This window comes from Hippocampus zosterae, chromosome 15, assembly GCF_025434085.1.
Source record: "Hippocampus zosterae strain Florida chromosome 15, ASM2543408v3, whole genome shotgun sequence".
NCBI lineage: Eukaryota > Metazoa > Chordata > Actinopteri > Syngnathiformes > Syngnathidae > Hippocampus > Hippocampus zosterae.
The window spans coordinates 7,211,789-7,232,159 of record NC_067465.1 but is presented as its reverse complement, the minus strand read 5'-3'; the positions used below and the strand labels follow the sequence as shown (position 1 = coordinate 7,232,159).

Genomic DNA, 20,371 nt, shown 5'->3' with positions numbered 1-20,371 from the left:
CCCTCGTCCCCCTCGTCGATGGCAACCATTCACCCGCCCTCCCTGCCCGTGGAATAGGAAGCAGTGAATCTGACATGTGCGTGACATGGTCATGCCAATCCTCGCATATGCATGGCCCCACGCATGGTGAGAGAAATGCAGGGAGGGGGGAAAGGGGTAAGAGAGAGAGAACAGGGGATAGATGGGATGTAACTGCCCAACAGGCGCTGCAGTGCCTGGGGAAGGAAGAACCACTGGGCAGGCGCTTTGCATGGTGTCGCGTCCTCAGGCTAGTGGATGATGATGGGTCATGAAAATGAGCCTCATCGGTCCATATACATATAGCTATTGTATACTTACTCAGCATTGAAACCATTCACGTGGAGAATCTTCATCTGCTTCACTATGGTGCTCTTTCCGGACTCCCCAGCACCTTTAAAGATATACAAAAATACATATAAAAGGTGGTGATGATGGTGTGTGTGTGTGTGCGCGCGTGTGTGTGTGTGTGTGTGTGTTTGGGGGGGGGGGGGTTGTAGGCATTTTGGGAGGTAGCCTTGCATCAATGCCCCCCCACCCCCTTTTCCCTCCGATGACATGTTAGCAAGGCGCTGCTGTCATAGACATGTTGGCTAATAAACGAGGAGCAAAATGGGGGTAGCGGGGGTTTACTAGCTCACATTTCATCATCCCAGACGAGTCTTACCGAGTAATAAGAGCCTATGCGTTGCTTTGTACGCTTGTCGCTCCTTCTGCAACTGTTTCTCGATCTTTTTATTCGCCTCTCGTTGAGCCTTCTCGTCGATGCGTTGGTCTTCAGTCTTGCTGTTGCCCAAACAACCCATCTTCCGTCGCCCCCGAAAAAAAGCCCTTCCTTCGCCGACAAAAAGAAAATGCAACGCCCGGGGTGTTCTTTCAAAATGGTGACGGAATGGTCGATTGTTTTTCTTGATAATAATACATAAAAAAAGAAAAAAAGAAACCAATCTCTCGAGAGGCTTCTCGGGAAGGGAGGAATCCGTCCCCCGTTATGATTCCGCTATTAGCCGCAGCCGAGCGTCATCCAATCCGCCTGGTAGTTGACTGAGCAGCCGAGAAACCAAGGGAAAGACCGAAATGTGGTTGAAAAAAAAAAACTAAAATAAATACCAGAGAGAGGGGAGGCCTTTGTAATGTCCGTGAATGTAGCTAAACGTTGCTATCTCTGGCCCCTCTCTCTTCTCGCTCCCTCTCTCTCCCTCCTCTATCTATCAAGATTTGTGTCTCCTCAACTCAGCACTGCCTCTCGCTGTGGAACCAGGAAGTAGCCGTGGCCCGTGGAGGTGGAAAACGAACGCGCACGCTAAAGTGGTACATTAACCAGCACGTAGCGACGCAGCGCTTCCGAAACCTGTGTGTCCGAATCGACAGGACCCATTCCCTGATTTAGTCCCTCGCTGTATTTTCTGTCAAACCAGTCGGCGGAGGGGTGGGAACCTGGACGCCTCTATCCGCTGCCTGACAAGAGGGGATGGGTCTACAGCACGGCGGCCTTGACCTGAACTAGCAACGAGCTTTAGTATCGGGATTTACCATCCTCCGCTGCCTTCAAAAAGCACAATCGCGGTGGTACATGAACGCACCTCAGCTCCCAGTAACACCAACGACACACAATGAGGTGCGTTTAAAAAAACGACAGTCGTGGTAATTCATGAATGCCTCTGGCTTTTTATCGGAACGTTACACCCGCCCTCCACTACTGTGATTAAAAACTACAAATATGGCGGTCCGTGAGCGCCTACTTAATTCAACGGAACAAATTTTGTACATAACGATGAACATAAATCAAAAAACATTTTAATAAAAAAATCTTTGGGAATTGTTGTTGTGATCTGACGTTTTTATGAAAATAAGTACATATGAATCTCTCTCTATCTCTCTCTCTCTCTATATATATATATATATATAAATATATACAGTATATATATATATATACACACACACAAAGTTGATGAAATTTCATGATGGGCCTAAAACTGATTCCAACCTTTATAGGTGAACTTAATGTGACCTCTCAGCTTTTGAATGCACATGTAAGACTGTTATCAGTACTTTTTGCAAAGTTGTTCTCTAGCGATGAGCTTAACGGCAAAATTCACAACAGGCGTTTGATCCTTGAATGGACGAATGTCCTGGTTCAATTAGAGCTGATGTTTAAACATTCATGCTCATTGTGCTCTTCACATTGTGACATCATGAGACCAAGACAACACCCAAAATTGGATCAACAGTACCTTACTACTGAGCTTATTATGTCACAGAGTGTCATCAGTAGGTTGCAACAGATACCGAGAGACTGGAAGAGTCACAGAAAGTTGTAGAAGTGAACGTTCTTTGCTCACATCCCATGCTGATAACCGCTACATTATAAACAATGCCCTGAGAAACCGGATGATGAATGCCACTCAACTCCAGGCATGTTTAAGGAAGGTGAGAGGCACCCAAGTGTCACGTCACACCATTCAAAACTGTTTACACCAGTGGGGTCTGCGTGTGAGACGACCTGCAAGGGTACCTGACCACTCCACCAGGCACAGGCGTCGTCTCGCATGGGCCAGGGAGCATTTACGCTGGACGAGGCACGAATGAGCTTTAGTGCTGTTCTCTGATAAAATTCAAATCACGTTGAGCAGAAATTATGACTGCCAACGATGTTTGGGATATCAAGGAGAGCGCTACGCATCAGCCATTGTGGTCATCAGACGAGCTTTTGGTGGTGGCTGTGTTACAGTGTGGGCAGGTATGTCCAGTCAGTACAGAACTGCCCAACACTTTGTTATTGGTACAGTGACAACCCCATACTAGCCAAACAATCCAATCCAGTGATTGTGTTCTAGATGAACAACACAGGCCTAATTTCATCTTCATGGACGACGATGCTCCAGCTCATCGAGGTCGCATCATCAGGGAATGGTTGTTGAAGACTGGTGTACCTCAAATGGAATGCCCTGCAGCTTCTCCAGACCTGAATCCTATTGAAAACGTATAGCTGAGTCGCCGTGTAGAGGTTCGAGACTCTGCAAACCTTCTGGGTTCCTCAATGACCCGAGGGCTGCCCTTCAAGAAGAGTGGGATGCTGTGCCTCAACAGACAATAAGTGGACTTGTGAACAGCATGAGACGTTGTTCTCGAGCTGTAAATGATGCTAAAGGGCACATGTGTGTGTGTGTATATATGTGTATACAGTATGTTTGTGTGTGTATATATATATATACGCACACATGCATTATAGATAGATTTCTTGCATATACCTAAATGTTATGTCTCTTCAGCTTTTAAGAAAAGGTTTATGCCTAGTTTGATCTATGTCCATGCAATAAAAAAAATAATCATGTATGTTGGAATGAAATCGTAATTTGATCAATCATTGTCAATTTTAGGTTGTGTTACTATTTCCTTATTTTTATCAGCTTCCTTTGCTTTTTTTCTTTTCTATTGGGTGGGCTGTGAGTGATTTTGTTTTCAAGCGGAGGATTTTATATAAGGCATTGGACTTTTTTTTCTCTCCTACACAATTGCTTGCCTTGTGTAACTCAAACTATTATTAATCACCGTGTATAGCAATTAATAAATAAATAAATTTGAGATACTAGGAATGATGCAGGCAGTGCGGTCACAATGCTAATACACTAAAAGTTAATGTAAAAAAAAGTTAACTTTGTGCAAAAACATTACAGACGCGCGCGCACACACACACCATTCATGCGCACGCACGAACACGCGTTCAGCATTTACTAGACGAAGCTGTCCCACACCTCCCTCGAGTGGTAAGATGTGGTAGTGCACACAGTTCAGTGTTGCAACCATCATCACATGGTATGTTGGTGTAACTCAGCATTGCGCTAAACATGATTCATTTCTTTGATGGCCCCACAATATTCACTTAACTACACTTCTACATTCGCACGGCACTACAGCTTCGTGAGCATCCAGAGCCTTAAAGTGTGTTGGCCTTGATCTTTGGCTTTTAATAACCATAGAAGATAAAATGGAAGACATGGGGAAAAGTCTGTCAGTTCTGTATAAAGCATGAACAACGGTTCCCAAACTTTATTTATTTCCTCAAACAGGATAAGTGGTACTAAAAATGGATGGCTGGATAATGAACCTGAACAAGCCAAATTGTCCCAGAACAAACTGTTGGAAACAAACAACAACAACAAAGCTGCATGTGTCAATGTGCGTGACGGGAAAATAAGACAGATGCCTTGTGTTATGCAACATACCGTAGATGAAACCATGAGTATAGTAGCTGGATTGAGAGAAATGTATAAATTAGGCATCCAGTTAGATAGTAAGTCCCACTTTTCAGTCAGTAGGTCAGTCTATTTATGTGAAAAAATATATATTTTTCTATTTGGGGCTTTTCATCTAATATTTAATATGTATTTTTGTTTCATAGCTGGTGCTATTTTGTAGTGCTTGTGTTTGTGAGTCATATCTGAGGATTTTTCTTAAACACATGTCAACAAAATTGTTGGTAACCCTCTATTAATGAAAGAACCCCCCACCCCACCCCCCGCCCCAGTCGTCACAAAAACAATTGAAATCTGACAAGGGTCAAAATCAATACAAAGTTCACGCAAACTAACTGATGACAATGAAATTGTGATTCAACTGAATTATTTTGTAAAAACTCATGAATAAGGCCTGGACAAAAATGCTGACCCTAAAAAAGACTGAAAATAATTTGACCACAAGGACATGTTCAACCAATTTGTGTCCTCTAATTAGCATCACATGTGTCTTCAAAACTGTAATCGGTCAGTCAGCCTATTTGAAGAGTTACAAGTGATCACTGTGCTGTTTTGTCACGTAGTGTATACCACAGTACACACAGACCAGACACATGCCTTTAGTTTCTGTTTTTTCATTTAATATTTCTTATTTGTTTCTCTTTTTTTATATTCTTCATCAAATTAAAAATTCATTTCCCAGAAATGTTATTGTATTTTCATTTAATATTTTTAAAACATATATTTTTGTATCTATTTTTTTGCATGTGCATATTTATGGGTATATTTTTGTTTTATTTTTGGCTAATCTACTTTATTTTTCAATCAACACTTGTGTAATTTAAAAATACTTCTGTGATGTTCTTCCAATACTTTTTTTGCCATTTAATGCTAATATTTCCTATTTTTCAGATAATATGTTACACGTTAAGCAGAATTAAGCACAATAATCCACCAATTTTCAGTCATCCAAGGAAGCTAAAATTCTATGCGGCACCACCCGCTACTGTCATCTGAAATTGACGTCAACGTGCCCGAGGGCTTGCATCGGGAGTGTCACATGACCAAACCCACAAAACAGATGAGCTGTGACCAGGCCCACCCACAAAGATGCGGGTAACCCCCCCACAATCCCACACCACTTTAGGCATGCATCTATAAAATAGATATGTTTTCTGAGCTCGGTCATGTGACGTTCACAAGCTGAGACGTGATTGCTTGTTACCCGAGCCCTGAGCTACTGTGATGTCATTTTCAGGTGACGCAAGCGGCAAAATGGAAGCCTCGCGAGATTACTAAAAACTGGTAATTATTCTGTTTAATTTTTATACTGCATCCACAAACGCAATATTCAAATGACTACTATGTTTAGACAGGTGGGGGGCACAGAACTTATTGCAAAGAAAATTTTGGACTTAACTTCCGCTTTAATAAATCTCATTTTGTCCTGCAAACATAACAGGAGGGTTATTAAACTATATAAAACGACCGCAAACAGTGGAAGTTCCTTTTTAATTTGGCCGCCTGTTTCATTTGACGTGACCTATAAGATGAGAGCGTCTCGTCGATGATGTCATGTGAAGTTATGTAATCATACAATATTGCACGGTGAGAGCGCGGCTTCTTGTCTACAACTCGGTCATTTGATAGTTTAGATTGTAAAAGTTTAAAAAAAAAAGGCTAGGCTGATTATTCGCGCAGTGCAAATACACAATAAAGCGATAAAGATAAAGTCCAATGTCCTTTCGGGGTTGTTTGCTTTAACACTCATGTTTTGTGAAGGGTAAAGTTGATGTATGTAAAAAGAAATGAGGTAAGAGTACAAACTTCTGTCAAACTGTCAACATGATAGGTCTGATTGGAATGGCCACATCAAAATCAGTACAGTGATCCCTCGCTATTTCGTTTATTGTGGCCTCAGTGCAAAAAAACATTTATTTTCCGATAGTTGTTGATGAAATATTTAACTATTTTTTTCTCATATCTTTTTTTCTATTTTGCGTTATATTTTAGTGTGTTTTTCATCTGTTTTTATTTCCCCTCAAATTTTCCAATTCTTTTCAATATTTCTGCTTTCCATCTCATATTTTTGTATTTGCTTCTGAAGTTTCCAATTTATCTACATAATACTTAAAGGTTTTCACATAATTTTTGTGAAAAAAAATCTAATATTTCTCTCACACACACACACACACACACACACACACAAACAAAAAAGATGAAGGGTTCATGTGAAGAAAGACGGTGGGTCAATTTGATCTTGAATAGTTCTAGCATCCATTTGTCAACATCAACACAAAGAAATTATTTTATTAAAGTAATTAAAATCAATGTCTTGTCTCTCCAAACAACATTCAAATCATTTAAACATGGACTGTGACTGAATCATTAAACAGCCTCAGGTCAAGTTGACCCGTCAACATAATTGCTGCTGCTTTGAAGAAAGCAAAGTAACAGAAGGGCTTACGATAGGGTTGTGTCTCTCTCCAATAAAAGATGTATTTTGAGACATGGGATGCGATAAGATCCGACAACGGTTAGATTTTTAAGTCTAACGATTTGATTCGGTTTGATTCAGTGGGATTATGATCGTTGTGGTACGGCTCAGTTTGAGAGAGTATGATGCAATTAGCTAGCTAGCTAGCTAGATATCTATTTAGCTTTTCTTTTTTTTGCTCCATCCTTAGTGCACCACAACTCCATTCATATCAACAACAGTGATGCTAAGTGCTAAGAGCGAGAAGACGATTCATTATCACAGCCCCCGCACAGGCGCAGCCCACGGGAGCAACAATAAAGTGGCTTCCTGTCCGAGACATAAAAGCCACTTCCTGTTCCCATCGTCGGTTCACCCACAAAAGAACGCAACCACTGAAAAAAAAAATCAGCAATTTCACAGACCAACGTGAAATATGACTTTGTTCTCCTGATTTTCATTTTCTTGCACTAATTCCTATGGCATTTAGTTGGGACCACATGATTGTTTTGTATTGGGCGAGGGCGAGCGCGCTGCAACACATTTACAGCCATCAAAACAATACAATTCCTTTTTCCAAACTAGCGATGTAAATTGAGTTAAAATGTGAGATGTGAAATTGATGTAATACATAACACGTGATGCTCATGTATGCGTAGATGACAAGCGAGTGTGAGCGCGACTATTAATAGTTTGTAGCAAATTATAATTAGAAATGGTTTTGTGTGTTTTTGACGCTGATTTTGCTGAATTTTGTTTTTTTCCTTCATAATAGTTTTTGAGGCGCTTTCATTTGATGTTTTTTCCAGTTTGATAGAATACTATAATGATATATTTTTATAAATCAACATATATTTATAGCTGACACCTGTTGCCAACCCTCACACTTAAATCATAAATATTATGACATATATTAATATATTTTTATTAAGATTATTATTATGAAAACCAGATGTACCGGAGAAAAGTATACTTACATCTCTGATTAAAACAAATTGGGAAATATTTTTGGACCAATCTAGGTAATGAGCTCCACTTCCTAACTCAGTGGTCCACTCATAGGACAGGAGTAGTTACAACAGTAGATAACAAGGCTATGTATTCATGTAGTCAGTTGGAATACTTGTGAGAGAGTCAAGAGCATTTTGAAAAACGTCGTAATCGGACAAGAAAAAAAAAAGTCCTCACAGTGTAACATAAAAAAGTCACCCAAAAAAATTAGGTAATCGCCGTAAATTTCATGAGGAATCAAATCTGTATTTTATTAGAATAACATATATTTCAGGAATAAAGTCATACTTTTATAAGAATAAAAGTGGTATTTTAAACTCACCTTTATCAATAAAAAATGTACCAAAGTGCTGGCTAAAAGTTGTTTTTCTCTTGTTTTCCCAAAACAATCCAATAACAATGATGACATTAGGCTCATGGTATGAAGGACAAAATAGTGGGGTGTGAGACAATTCTACGTCAATAAAGACATAGTACCCTGCAACGTCCCCGTGAATAATTTAGGGTGACATTTGCTGTTATAAGAGGGAAAGAAATTATTTCATGAGAATAAAGTTAAAATGTTTGGAGAAATTGCGGTAACAGGTATGAGGACAACATTGTAATATCGTCAGCCTCACAGCACAATCGCTAAGGTAATTACTGTTACAATATAAATAGAAAATAGCAATGTGCTTGCTATAAAAAGTTGGGGGGTTTTTGCGTTCCAAAATTGTCGAAAAACGATATAGGCAACTATACTATTATGGTAATTATATGACAAAGTTGTAGAGTTTTGCAGGGAAAAAAAAGAATGAAATTGTAATATTATTAGCCTTGTAGCATTATTGCCAAAGTCGCTCAGAAAATAGCAAAATAAAATGTTTGGGGTTTTTGCCTTGTTCAACGAAATCATCCAAATACGACAGGCAATTATGCTATTGAGGCACACTTATGTTGGGGGCGTGGCCATGTGTCCTGGGAAAAGGCTTTTCTTTTCTGTACTGTACTGGAATCATGTGTAATTGCACATGCACTACAGTGGGTGGCAGTGGCGCTCACATTTCTTTTTGTTTTATTTTGATACTGTTCTAAATTTTTCTGATTAGAAAAAACATGATTAATAAAGTTGATCTATATGTTTCCTTTTTGTTTTCTTTCAAGTTAATAAGGACAGTCTGTTATGCAGAGGTGTACTAATAACCCAGTTATAGTTAAATGATACGATTTATAGTCATGGCGGAGAGTTGGGGGGAGGGGCTTAACAAGAACATGGAGAAACACTGTATTAGGCTAATTGATATGACAAGTTGTCGAGTTTTGAGATAATTATACCATTTTACGAGCATTAAGTTGTCCCATCTCGAGCCTCAAAGCATAACTGCCGATGTCATTTTTAATTCACTGTCACATGCAAACCCAATCAAAATACAGCAATGATCTTGCTAAAAATGGCATTCCCCCTTGTTTTCCGAAAACACGACGTAGGCAATTAGTTTTGAGGACAATAACACCATTTTGCTTGCTTTATACTATCGAGTGTCGTCAACACAATACTGCTGATAGTCTAAATATTAGACTACACACTTAGTTTGACTACAGTGTGTGTCAGTCTACTTGTACGGCGAGTGCAGTACAAGACTATATTCCAGTGTGCTATTATATATTATTCTAAGTGCGAGGCCCAGCGTCAACGATGACAGCCCGCGTGTGGCACAATGAAGCAGTGCCTTGGAGGCCACGTTGCCTGCTCGCTGTCACAAAACCAAAAGAAGCAGAAGGTGGAGGTGGAAGCATGAGGAGGAGGAGGGCCGGGGGTCTTACCGAGAAGCAGTAGCCGGTGCGTCTGCTTGTATTCCCGCTTGAGCTCCTTGAGGGCCCGGTCGATGCTCTTACTGACTTTCCTCGCCTCCTTCTCGGCCTCCTTCTCCTCCATTAGGAGCTTGTCCCAGTTTTTCTGCTTGTTGCCGCTGTTGTTGCTTTTGAGCGGCAGCTGGAGGCGACGTCCTCCCCGTTCCTTGGCCGTCGCCGCCGCCGGCGCGGACGACGACGTCCCTTTGCCGCCACCTCCTCCGTTTTGAATGAGCACGCCGTCCCCAGCCGAGCCGTGAACCCGTCCGGGTTCGCATCCTCCACCGCCACCGCCCTCCGAGGGGCGAGCACCCTGGGCGCGGGTCGGCGCGGAAACGGCGGCGACGGAGGAGGCGGCTGCCGTGTCAGGATGCGGCTCCGAGTCCGAGGCGGCGTTGGAGATGGAGCCGCTCAGGTCGCCGAAGAGCCGCGGCCGCAAACTGTAGCACAGCCCCATGCTGAACGAGCTATGTGCCGAAAGGGATCGCTCATAAAGGAAGAATCTGCGCCAGCGGCCCTAGCGAGCCATCGTCACACACACGCAAAGACACGCGCGCGCACACACGGCCGTTAAGTCCGTCGGTACGTCCGTCCGTCGTTAAGCTGTCGCTCCAGAGTCGAGGCGGAAATGAGGAGCACCGGGTGGGCGCCGACATTCGCTACATGACATTGTGCCTTCGAGGCCCCCCTGGTTAATGTGTGTGCGTGTCCCCTTCTCTGGTGGGCTCGCTCGTAGCTCCGTCTTGGATCACCTGATCTTGTCAGTGGACTCGCACACTGCGGGGACAAACCAGCGTTTACCGTAAAGTGGACGTGTAGGACGCAAAATATATTTTGCAGTGCGCGTTTGTGGGTGGCATTACGGTATTGCAATTTGTGTTGCCAAAACTATGACACAAAAAACTGTTTTTAAATGTTCATACATTGACAAGAGACGATTTTATCCTCCATGTTGTGATTTTCTTCCCAGATAAAATATATTTTTTACACGTTCCATTGACAGATTTTACCTCTTTATTGCCATAAGTTAGAACTTTTCAGTGCTTAATTTTATTTCCCTCCTAAGTGTGGCTTTCTCCTGACATTGTACTACTGTTGTTGTATTATTTTGATTTATTTTAGTAAAATCGCAGCTTTTTCTCAAAAATATGCCTTGTCATTAATATTACAGGTTTACTCCAATAAAATGTTGCAAAATTACAACTTTCTTAAAGTTCTGACTGTTAAAATCGTATCCCCCATTAGCCACTATTTTTTAGCACACTAGATAGCACTTGTTCTATGATGCAATATGGCCATCATTAAAGCTTTAGTAAATATAGTCACAAATAAATATGAAAGAAAAAGAATAAAGTCCTACGATTGGGGTGATGCGGTGGGTGACTGGTTTGAACAGTGGTTCGAATCTGGGCTTCTGCCTTTCAGTGTGGAGTTTGCATGATCTCCCCATTTCGACGTGGATTCTCTTCACGTACTAGGGATGACTCCAAATTGTCCGCAGATGTCATCGCGTGTGAACGATTATTTGTCTTTGTGTGCCCTGTGATTGGCTGGCAACCAGTTCAGGGTGTCCCTTGCCTACTGCCCGAAGACAGCTGGGATAGACTCCAGCACGCCCACTTACCCTTGTGAGGATAAAGCGGTTCAGAAAATGGATGGATGGTCATACTAAACAGTAGCAATGACAGAATTACACACTCGCACGTGAAATATTCCAACAATAAAGTGGTCCAACATTCAGCACCGTAAAACATGAAATAACCGAACAGGGCAAGTTTCTAAAACCATCTATGGATTAAGTCTAAAATTAAGAAAAAAATAATTTCAAACAGCTGCTGTTACAAGTGTAATGTGTCTATACTAATGTTTTTTTTGTTAAATAGGTGTTTGTGGAGTGTGTGTACATCCAAAGGAGTCACACACGGGTGGATCTTTTTTTAAAAATACATTTATTTGGCTTCCTCCTGTTGCCCACCGACCTTTCTCTTCTTCCTCCTCTTTTTCTTCGGCTTGCTCTCATCTTCCAGGATGACTTCTTCATGTGTGAAAATTCGCACTCGCTTTGTCTTCAAAAGTGCCCCAGCCTCCTCTGCGGGCATACGGACAGGTAAAGAAAAAACAAAACATTTACATTAATGTAGTTGTTTTTTACATTTTACATTTTTTACAATAATCATATGAAGAGAAGAGACTTTTTCAGAAAATTTTAATTTTACAACAATAAAGTCCTAATACTGTGAAATTCATGTGTTGAGGAAAAAAAGAGTAAAACTTTTTTTTTTACAAGACTAGTTAAAGTTTCAATTTGACTAAAAGGTAATTTCTCAAAAAGTCAAAATTTAACAAGAATTAAATATATCCACGTCTCACAAAAAATGTTTCATTTGAGGGTATTTAAAACCACAATTGAATCAAGTCAGTATACATATTTTACCGGCTCCTTTTTGTGACGTTGTGGCCTCGGCTCCTTTGGCGTCTTTTTCTGTGGTGTGCTGTGGCGCAGATGGTTTCCACACAGCAAGACAGGTCAGCCTGGCCGTGGTGTTGACCTCCCCCAGGAGGGTGGGACATTCCAACTCCTGTCGGGTTACACCTTTGGTTAACATACAAGAGTGCGTTTTGACAATGCAGTTTGGAGGCCGACCGACTTCATTCAGACGGAGCTTCCACATTTTGATGAAGCCGTCGTTGGAGGCCGTGACCAACACGCAGTGGTCGGTCATCATGAAACTCTCAACTGCTTTCACCCTGCGAAAGGAGAGCGACACACCTCAGCACTTACGCGGTTGTTTCGGGCTAAAACGATTCAATCCAATCACTATTAGTATTCTGTGTTGCAGAAGTGAAACATCTAAAACATGCACGATAGTGGCCCTCGAGGACAAGAGTTGCCCAACCAAGGTCTCGGCTCTATTTCCGCAAGAAGATGCTGATTCCAGTTTAAATGCCAACATTCCTCGCCCTGGTCATTACTTTATCTAACTTGTGACTGGCTTTTATTTATTTTTTTACCCTTGGGGTTATTTTTGACAAAAGTGCACAGATATGTATTAAAGAGGGTTTTTTTTTTTCAAAATCGTGAAAGATGTCCCGCGCCTACTGCCCGAAGACAGCTGGGATAGGCTCCAGCACCCCGCGCGACCCTAATGAGGATGAAGCGGTTCGGAAGATGAATGAATGAATGAAAGATGCATCGCGTCTCCTTTTAAATAACTGTTTACTTGTGTACCTGGTTTCATGGGCCTTGAACTCGCACACCCATTTCTCTTGGGCAACATCACACAATCGCACTATTTCATCATCACCTACAACAGCCAGGATGGAGTTCTGGAACAAAACAAGCAAATAAGATTAAAAAAAAAAATAAAGAAAAACAAGTGTCGTGAGGCATCCATGGGGAGAAAAAAAAACACGGACGTTTAAGAAGTTGATGGCCGAGATCCTTTTGGGGTTCTTGAGCGTGCTGGTTAGCGAGGCTGTTTGCAGATTGTACAGGTCTAGCTGGTCATGGATGACTACCACATATTTCTCGCCGTTCGGAGACCACCGCACAATGTGGGCATCTATACACAAGGAAAAACACACACACACACAGTTTGACCTCAATGTGCCTCAGGAAAACCAGCGTCACATTTTATGGTAAAAAACTGACTTTGTTTGATGTTTTTGATGAAGGCTGATCTTCCATTAATTAGATTCCATGTACTGAGAGACAAAATCAAACATTACATCAGCGGCTGTGGCATTTATTCTGCGGCAATTGTTACTCTGACATTTATTGCGCACGCGTATATATGTGTGTGTCTCACCGCAGTGTTTTATCGGTGCCCACCGTCAGTGCAAGTTTACCAGACGGATGCACAGACAGCGATGTCACATGACCCCTGAAGAAAGAATATGATTAGAAATAAAATCTTGTTACGAGGGATACATTTTTTTGGTTCATATTAAGTGCTTCGTTGCATTTTTTTTTCTCAGCGTGTATTTGCCCTCTCCTCCTCATAGCATGACCCAGGGCGTACCTGTGCGCTTTGATGGACTTGAGACACTCCCACTTCTTGGTGCTCCACACACACAAGAGTCCATCTTCTCCTCCGCTCAGCAGATGCGTCCCACCGTAAAATTCCAGGCAGGTGATGGTGCCTGAGGAGTATTGGTTGTCAGGAGGAAGCATCGTCACGGCAACTGCATACCCCAAAAGCGCCACTCACCGTCGTGATGTAGCAGAGCGCCGTGTTCCACCTTCTTGTTCATGTCATACAGGAGCATGGTTTCGTCTCTACTGCCCGTCACCACAAACCTGTTGCTGGCCGCCACCGCCGACACAGATGCTGTGTGTGCGTGATGTGTGAAGTCCGCCTTGGCTGTCCACTCCTAAAGCACCACAGCCAAAAAATGTACAAAACGTGATGTCTACAAATTGAGGGGAATGCTGCACTTTTAACCGCATGGTTGTTTTTACTTTTTCGTAACACTGCAAAGTTTATGTGAAATTAGTCTTGTTCTTTTTTTGTAATGCAGTATTAGCCATTAGTCACCTCTTAAACACACACATACGGTAACCAATCCCTTAAAATAAAACCGATCTAATTACAGGTGAAAAAAGTCAGCCACTATCCTTTTCATTTCATCTATCTTGAAACTCTAAACCTTGCAGGAAACCCTAACGCTGGCCGTGAAACCGCATTTTAACGGGAATAGCTAATATTGACCAACCCCATACTGAAAACTATTGGCGTCAGAGTACGAAACTTTGAGGTTTCAAATCCCCGTTATCAAGTAGCTTTAATTAGAGTCACTAATGATGCCCACGGCCAAGCTGAAATTGTTTCGTAGAGATATACAAGGTAATGTGAAAATCCACTCACGGTCTGGTCAGTTCGAACACGGTAACCAAACACAATTTGCTCGTAGCAGCCAGCGACTAGCTCCACGAAGGCGGCCATGACGGAAAACTAGATTGGATCTTCCTGCGTTTTTGTCGTCTCAAGCTCTGCCACCTTGTCAGACCAACGGTAAATGTATCACGACTAGTAAAAACACAAGACGCGTGCAAAATTAGCGCAATAGAGCAATTTGGCGACGGACTTAAAACACATTATTGCCGCGTGCACGTTCACACACGTGAGGAACCAAAACAACGCAAAGACCGTGTACTGCACATGCGCGGTTGCGTTCCTCTTCGTCGTCGTCTGCCTAATGTCGCACTGGCGCCACCCAGAGGAAAGGATGGCTCCCGCGTGACAATTGAAATGGATAAAAGTGAACAAAATATGCGCGGTTACAAAATAACAGATAAACAAAAAAATACATATAAATATATATATTAAAACAATAATCCTTGTGCAAACATAATTGTCTTTATCGCATAAATAAGGATATCACGAGGTCGGGATCCGCCCGTGTCGCGGTGGGCGGTAATCGCTGAATTTGTCAATTTCCTCATTGGCTGGCTTTCAAAACGTAATGATTGACAGAATAACTAACTGTGCTGCAAAAAAAAACGGTGCTTTTTTTTTTGCTCTAGAGTAAATTCTGCCCAGTCTGAACGCAACAATGGCAAGACGGTAAGTAAAATTTGCCCAATCCATTTTTAAAGTCAATTTCTGTCATTTATGTTGTAATTGTGAGTTCTACGTCAAGACTTGGGAACGTTATTGACACTCCAAATAGCAGGTATTTAATGCAAACAAGCCTGTAGGCCAGGGGTCCCCAAACTTTTTCTTGTGAGGGCCACATAACTTTTCCCTTCTCTGATGGGGGGCCGGTTTCAGTTTGTAACAGAAAAAGTGTGACGATCGTAGGGGAGCTTAAAAATGTCTTGTTTTCCAGAAAGCCACACATAACCAAATAACCCTTTCTCTCACTCTCACTGGTGTGCTCTTTGCAGTGGACAAAAAAGTTTCGTTTTGATGGTTTTTACAGTTCCGCTTGAGAAAAAAACTGTTTTGTACGATGTGCGTAGCGTTACTGCGTTTGTGTGAAGGTCTGCTGATGATTATTACCGGTAGTTACACACAAACAAACAAAAACAGTCACACAACCCATCCGCTCAAAATGATGAAGTGGGCGGTTATGTAAAAACGGTTGAGTAATCCTTCAACGAGGAACCAGAAAATGAACACTTTGCATTTAGCCTCTGGGAAAACGGCATCTCAAAAGTATATACTAATGTATGGGGGAATGTATTGGGGGTTAAGGGTGTCATATTTTTTTTAAATCACATGCAATTTACATTGTAACTTGTCATTTCATGTGATTAGAAGTTGTTGTACTGTTAATAAAAGTATTTTTCTCCAGATAAGACATTTCTTGTGTATAAAGTTTTACATTATGAAAAAGTAGTAATGCTCCTGAAAAAGAATCAGATTTATTTTTTGAAAAAACAAAATTAATGCCACTTAAAATAAAGTCTTGCATGAAAAATGATTTCACTGGAGTAAAATTCTTATATTACAAGGAAAGTAATATATTTTCAAGGAAAATAAAACATTAATGTGAATAAAGTTTTTTTTACAAATATTGTTTGCAGGGAAACTGTTGTCATTTCACGTGAATAGAGTGTATAAAATACTACAAAATGTCATGTTAATTGTCAGCATTTTCACAGTCTGGCAATTTTTTCTATCGCTTTGACTTTTTGTAAATTTTTCAGCCAAGTGGCCAATCAGGAGTTGTCTGAGGTGTTGAATGAACTGTGGCGTCTGGACGTCAACCGCCTCAAGCCGGGGACTGATTACATCATTGCCCCTCAGGTGAGTGCACGCTGCACTCATCAACTGTCAATCTCAAGACATGAATAAATCTTTCTAATTGCAGCTATGGCCCTTTACTTACAATACATGTGGCAGTAAGTTCCATATCTTATACTCTGGTTATCATCGCACTTCGCAGGGACGAGCCGGCTACGTGGCTCAGGGCAGCAACTATGCCAGGGATCGCGCCCATGCGCCACTCTTCAAATATGTCGATGAGGACAAACTGAGGAGCATCGAGACATATGCACGTATGGCGAAAATGCATTTTATATAGAAATATATATTAGGGGTGTAACAAAAAAAAAGACAACAATTTGAATCGGAAAACCATTATTTGATTGACAAGATCCGAATGCATCGACTCTGAATCGTTCCACTTTGAAATATATCGAGATACATATCAAATCTTTTATTTGTCTATTGAGCCTCTTATTGGAGAGTTATATCTTACAAAGGAATGACACATTTTACACAAATGACAAGTTCATTAAAAAGTATATAAAATGACCATAAAAAAGTTTTTGCATCATACCCTTTCAAATTGAGCTGACCCAGTTTGAATAGAATCATAATCCCACTGAATTGAACCGAATCGAATGGTTCCACTTTCAAACCGAACCGTCCTTGAATCATTTTGTTTTGCACCCGCAGATCGAAAACTGTAATTGAATCTTTTGACTAATGCGCACTATATAAACAAATCACATCAGTTGCAGGTGGTCAAACAAAAAAAAAGATGGTCAATGCTGATTTCAAAAGACAGTCCTATCAACAGGAAGTCCAACCCTACCAAAATAAAACCAGCAATGGCACAGACAGACTCAAATACAGAAACCACATCACAATAGATCCAAATCAATGTCTTTTGTTGACAAAAAAATGGTCAACACCAGCTGTGAATGAGAACCCTGTCAATGGTACCAAAACATTAAGTAGGAACTCAAAATAAAGTAAATAAGTGAACAGGAAATGTTAACAATTGTTTTGGCCAGCATAGCATCGATTTTCCTCTTCTTCAGACTTCATCAACTTGCTGGACAATTACGAGATGTCGACAGGCGTGTCAGAGTCTGTGACCCATGAGGAGCTTCAGGAGAACCGCAAGTTCCTGGACGCCATCCTGGACACAGACGTCATGAAGGTGCAAAATTGGACTGTTGAGGGTGACAACAAGCATGCTGAGAAAGATGTTAACATGTGTTGTTGTTTCGCACTCACAGTGCGCTCACCAGTACCTGGTCAAGAAGAGACAGTCTCCGCCTGATGTGATGAGTTTCAAGAAGCAACTCTACAACATCTGGTTCCGCCTATACCACCGTGACAGGAGTGGAGGGTGAGACTGCAATGTTTTTTTAACTCACATTTTAATATTCTTAACCGTCCTGCAAGCTTAATGAGAAAAAATTGTGTGTAAGTAATAATCATTCAGCGGTTAGACAGATGTGGCTGTCTAAATCACTCTGTCAAGCACCACAAACAGATTAATCTCCACATGAGTCCCACAGGAAGTAGAAATAGAAGTCCTTTGTTTACAATAAATTAGCCAGACAATCATTGGTCCACCCCCCACCACTGCCCAAAGACTGCTGGGATAGGCTCCAGCACCCCCCGCGACCCTCGTGAGGATGAAGCGGTTCAGAAGATGAATGAATGAATCATGGGTCCAATTGAAAGCCTTAGTGACAGGAAATAGAAACCTACCAAATTAAAACTTTAAAAAAAACGAGTGCACAACGCCATTCCCAAGTGATCCAAATTGACACTCCTTTGTTCACAAGATCTTGCTCAGATCAATTAAGGGAATCAAAAGGAACTTCCAATGAAACCTCCTCATCCTTATTTTGTCAACATTTTCTGCTGGTTGTGTCCAGGGCGGACTCATGCGGCTTCGAGCATGTGTTCGTGGGCGAGACCAAGCAAGGGCAGGAGATTACAGGCCTCCACAACTGGGTACAGTTCTACCTACAGGAGAAGCACGGCCACATTGACTACAAAGGTTACAAAGCACGGGACAAAAAAGACACCGTAAGACAAATCCACACATTCATCGTAGCAACCGGGCGCTACCGTCCACTAACAGGAAGTCCATTTATCCATAGCCCGATGAGGACGACCACGTGCTCAACCTGCAGTTTAGCTGGAAGGGCCTGGTCAAGCCAGTGGGCGGCTCCTTCATTGGGGTCAGTCCCGAATTGGAGGTGGCGATGTTCACCATTGTTTTCCTAGAGTCTGGAGACAAGACCAGCACGCTGGAGTTGAAGGTGGATGAATACGTTTTGGAGCTTGTGGTCCACAGGCACGGCCGCTCCATCGGGTCATCTTATCCAAAACTCCTCAGCAGCAACCACCGGGACTTGTAGCTTGCTACCGGCATTAAAATTGATCGAAATTCTATACACAAAAGGGTTTCAAGAGAACAATATATTTATGAACATTCCTGCATATCTATTCAAAATAAAAGACCATTTTTGCAGTCATGTTGAAAATTGAGCTATTTTACATTCTATTCCTGATTTTTTACATTACATCAACATCACCTAGGTAATCACAATTTGTGTATGTAATTCATCATGTTACATGAGATTCCACCACTTGTTCTAGTCGTCACAATTTTACAGTGACACTCAAGGGAATGGGACCCCACCCAAAAAAAACCCAGGAAGTAGAATCACAAGCGCACACAAGAAGAATTTTAAGAATTGTAACATGATGAAACAAACACTAATATAACTAAAATGACTTACTGGTTCTCTAGTTGTTACACCTCCCTCCACCCATCAAGTTAAAAAAAGGTACAGATTAACATGATAAAAGGGACAGACAGAAAGAGCAGAGTACAACCAAATTTTATTATGATTTTCAAGAGGATCCAATAATAAAATAAACTGTCATCCATAATCCTTGTAAACAAACGTGAGCATGCTTTTCTTTTAATTTCCTCAATACAATGCTAAGAGCGTAGCAATGTTCATGCATGGTTTTGATGGTTGCAGCAGACACTTGACAGGCTTAATTTGTCAATATGGCTTCTTCTTGCATTGTCTACTAAGGTTAATGGCGCATTTGGTTAGCGCCTCACAGCAGCAAAGCCCCTTTTCACACCACCTTTTTTAAATTGTTCTGCATCATGGTTATAAGCGTTCAGATTCTCTTGTGTGTGAACAACATGGATGCAACTCCTACAGTTGGACCTCCTGCAAGGCAATCATTTCAGGCTTAACTGTCACGCAAGTGTGAAAAGAAGATCAAAAAGTCAACATGAAACCTTGATGATGCCGGGACAGACTGATATGTAACAGTATAAGTAAATAGCCACATGATATTTGCTTGGTAAAATTATTTGAAATTGCATGCATGTCATTATTGTATTCCTGAAATTGTGTAATAGAATTAACAGCCATATTGTTAGCTTAATTGCATAAAGTCATTTACTGTCACAGTATCAATTAAATATATCAACATGCTGACTAAAAACTCTGCCACTGGACTCATTTGTGTAGTTTGTTGGGATATTTTCTCATTTTCCAATAACGGTCAAGAACAACAGAGGCATCTTTGCTCCATTATTAGGCTAAGGATATTCCAAAACACATTTTACTTGCTCTCCCGTAGAAAAAAAAATTCCTCGCAAAATGCAGCCTCGGGTCAAAGATAAAAACAATTTTTGGACAACAGCTTACCTGTCAGCACGCTCAACCACATGGTAATTATGCCCATTTTTATTGTTTTAAATTTGAACACATTAGGGCGTTCCACTGTCATTTAATCATTTAATCATGTCAATTTAGTCATTTAATTTTATTTTTGATGGGATTACAACACTGTTTTTGTTGATCAAATATGAACAAAGAAACAGTTCTATTTCCTGTCCTCTGTTTTTCACTTCGACATTTGTTGCTGGTCCCTTAATCTGGTGATATGAATAAAAACAAAAGGGAAACAAAAAAAAAGAAAGAAAACCCCACACATACTTGGGTAATTCTTCAGCCCCGTCATATTTTCCATACCGAATTGCAATTTTTACTCACTTTTAAGAAATATGA

General features: G+C 41.2%; 3 protein-coding genes across 4 annotated transcripts in view; 1 reads left to right on the top strand and 2 right to left on the bottom strand.

The window, feature by feature from the left end:
• Positions 1 to 10,370, bottom strand: part of LOC127616341 (guanine nucleotide-binding protein G(olf) subunit alpha) — a 39,896-nt gene extending 29,526 nt beyond the window's left edge. Inside the window, exons 1-2 of one of the 2 annotated variants that reach the window (XM_052087872.1) lie at positions 9,544 to 10,370; positions 340 to 412 (exon numbers count right to left, since the gene is read on the bottom strand). In XM_052087872.1, the coding sequence (XP_051943832.1) occupies positions 340 to 412; positions 9,544 to 10,027 (557 nt within the window). In that variant the 5' untranslated portion in view covers positions 10,028 to 10,370. Of the gene's footprint in view, positions 1 to 339; positions 413 to 685; positions 1,819 to 9,543 lie in introns of those variants that run through there. The other variant, XM_052087873.1, reaches the window with a different exon arrangement.
• A 1,128-nt stretch (positions 10,371 to 11,498) lies between these two features.
• Positions 11,499 to 14,746, bottom strand: pak1ip1 (PAK1 interacting protein 1). Its single transcript, XM_052087877.1, has 10 exons — positions 14,439 to 14,746; positions 13,782 to 13,944; positions 13,593 to 13,713; positions 13,380 to 13,454; positions 13,223 to 13,275; positions 12,988 to 13,133; positions 12,800 to 12,897; positions 12,219 to 12,318; positions 12,005 to 12,149; positions 11,499 to 11,659 (listed from the first exon to the last, which is right to left on the bottom strand). Exons 1-10 carry the CDS (start codon positions 14,514 to 14,516, stop codon positions 11,520 to 11,522), a joined length of 1,119 nt encoding a protein of 372 aa, XP_051943837.1. The 5' UTR covers positions 14,517 to 14,746; the 3' UTR covers positions 11,499 to 11,519.
• Positions 14,747 to 15,001: 255 nt separating this feature from the next.
• si:dkey-222f8.3 (Poly(U)-specific endoribonuclease-C-like) lies at positions 15,002 to 19,930 on the top strand. Its single transcript, XM_052087880.1, has 7 exons — positions 15,002 to 15,137; positions 16,226 to 16,325; positions 16,465 to 16,576; positions 17,348 to 17,469; positions 17,549 to 17,661; positions 18,200 to 18,353; positions 18,428 to 19,930. The coding sequence occupies exons 1-7, from the start codon at positions 15,127 to 15,129 to the stop codon at positions 18,686 to 18,688; spliced, it is 873 nt and encodes a 290-aa protein (XP_051943840.1). The 5' UTR covers positions 15,002 to 15,126; the 3' UTR covers positions 18,689 to 19,930.
• Positions 19,931 to 20,371: the final 441 nt, after the last annotated feature.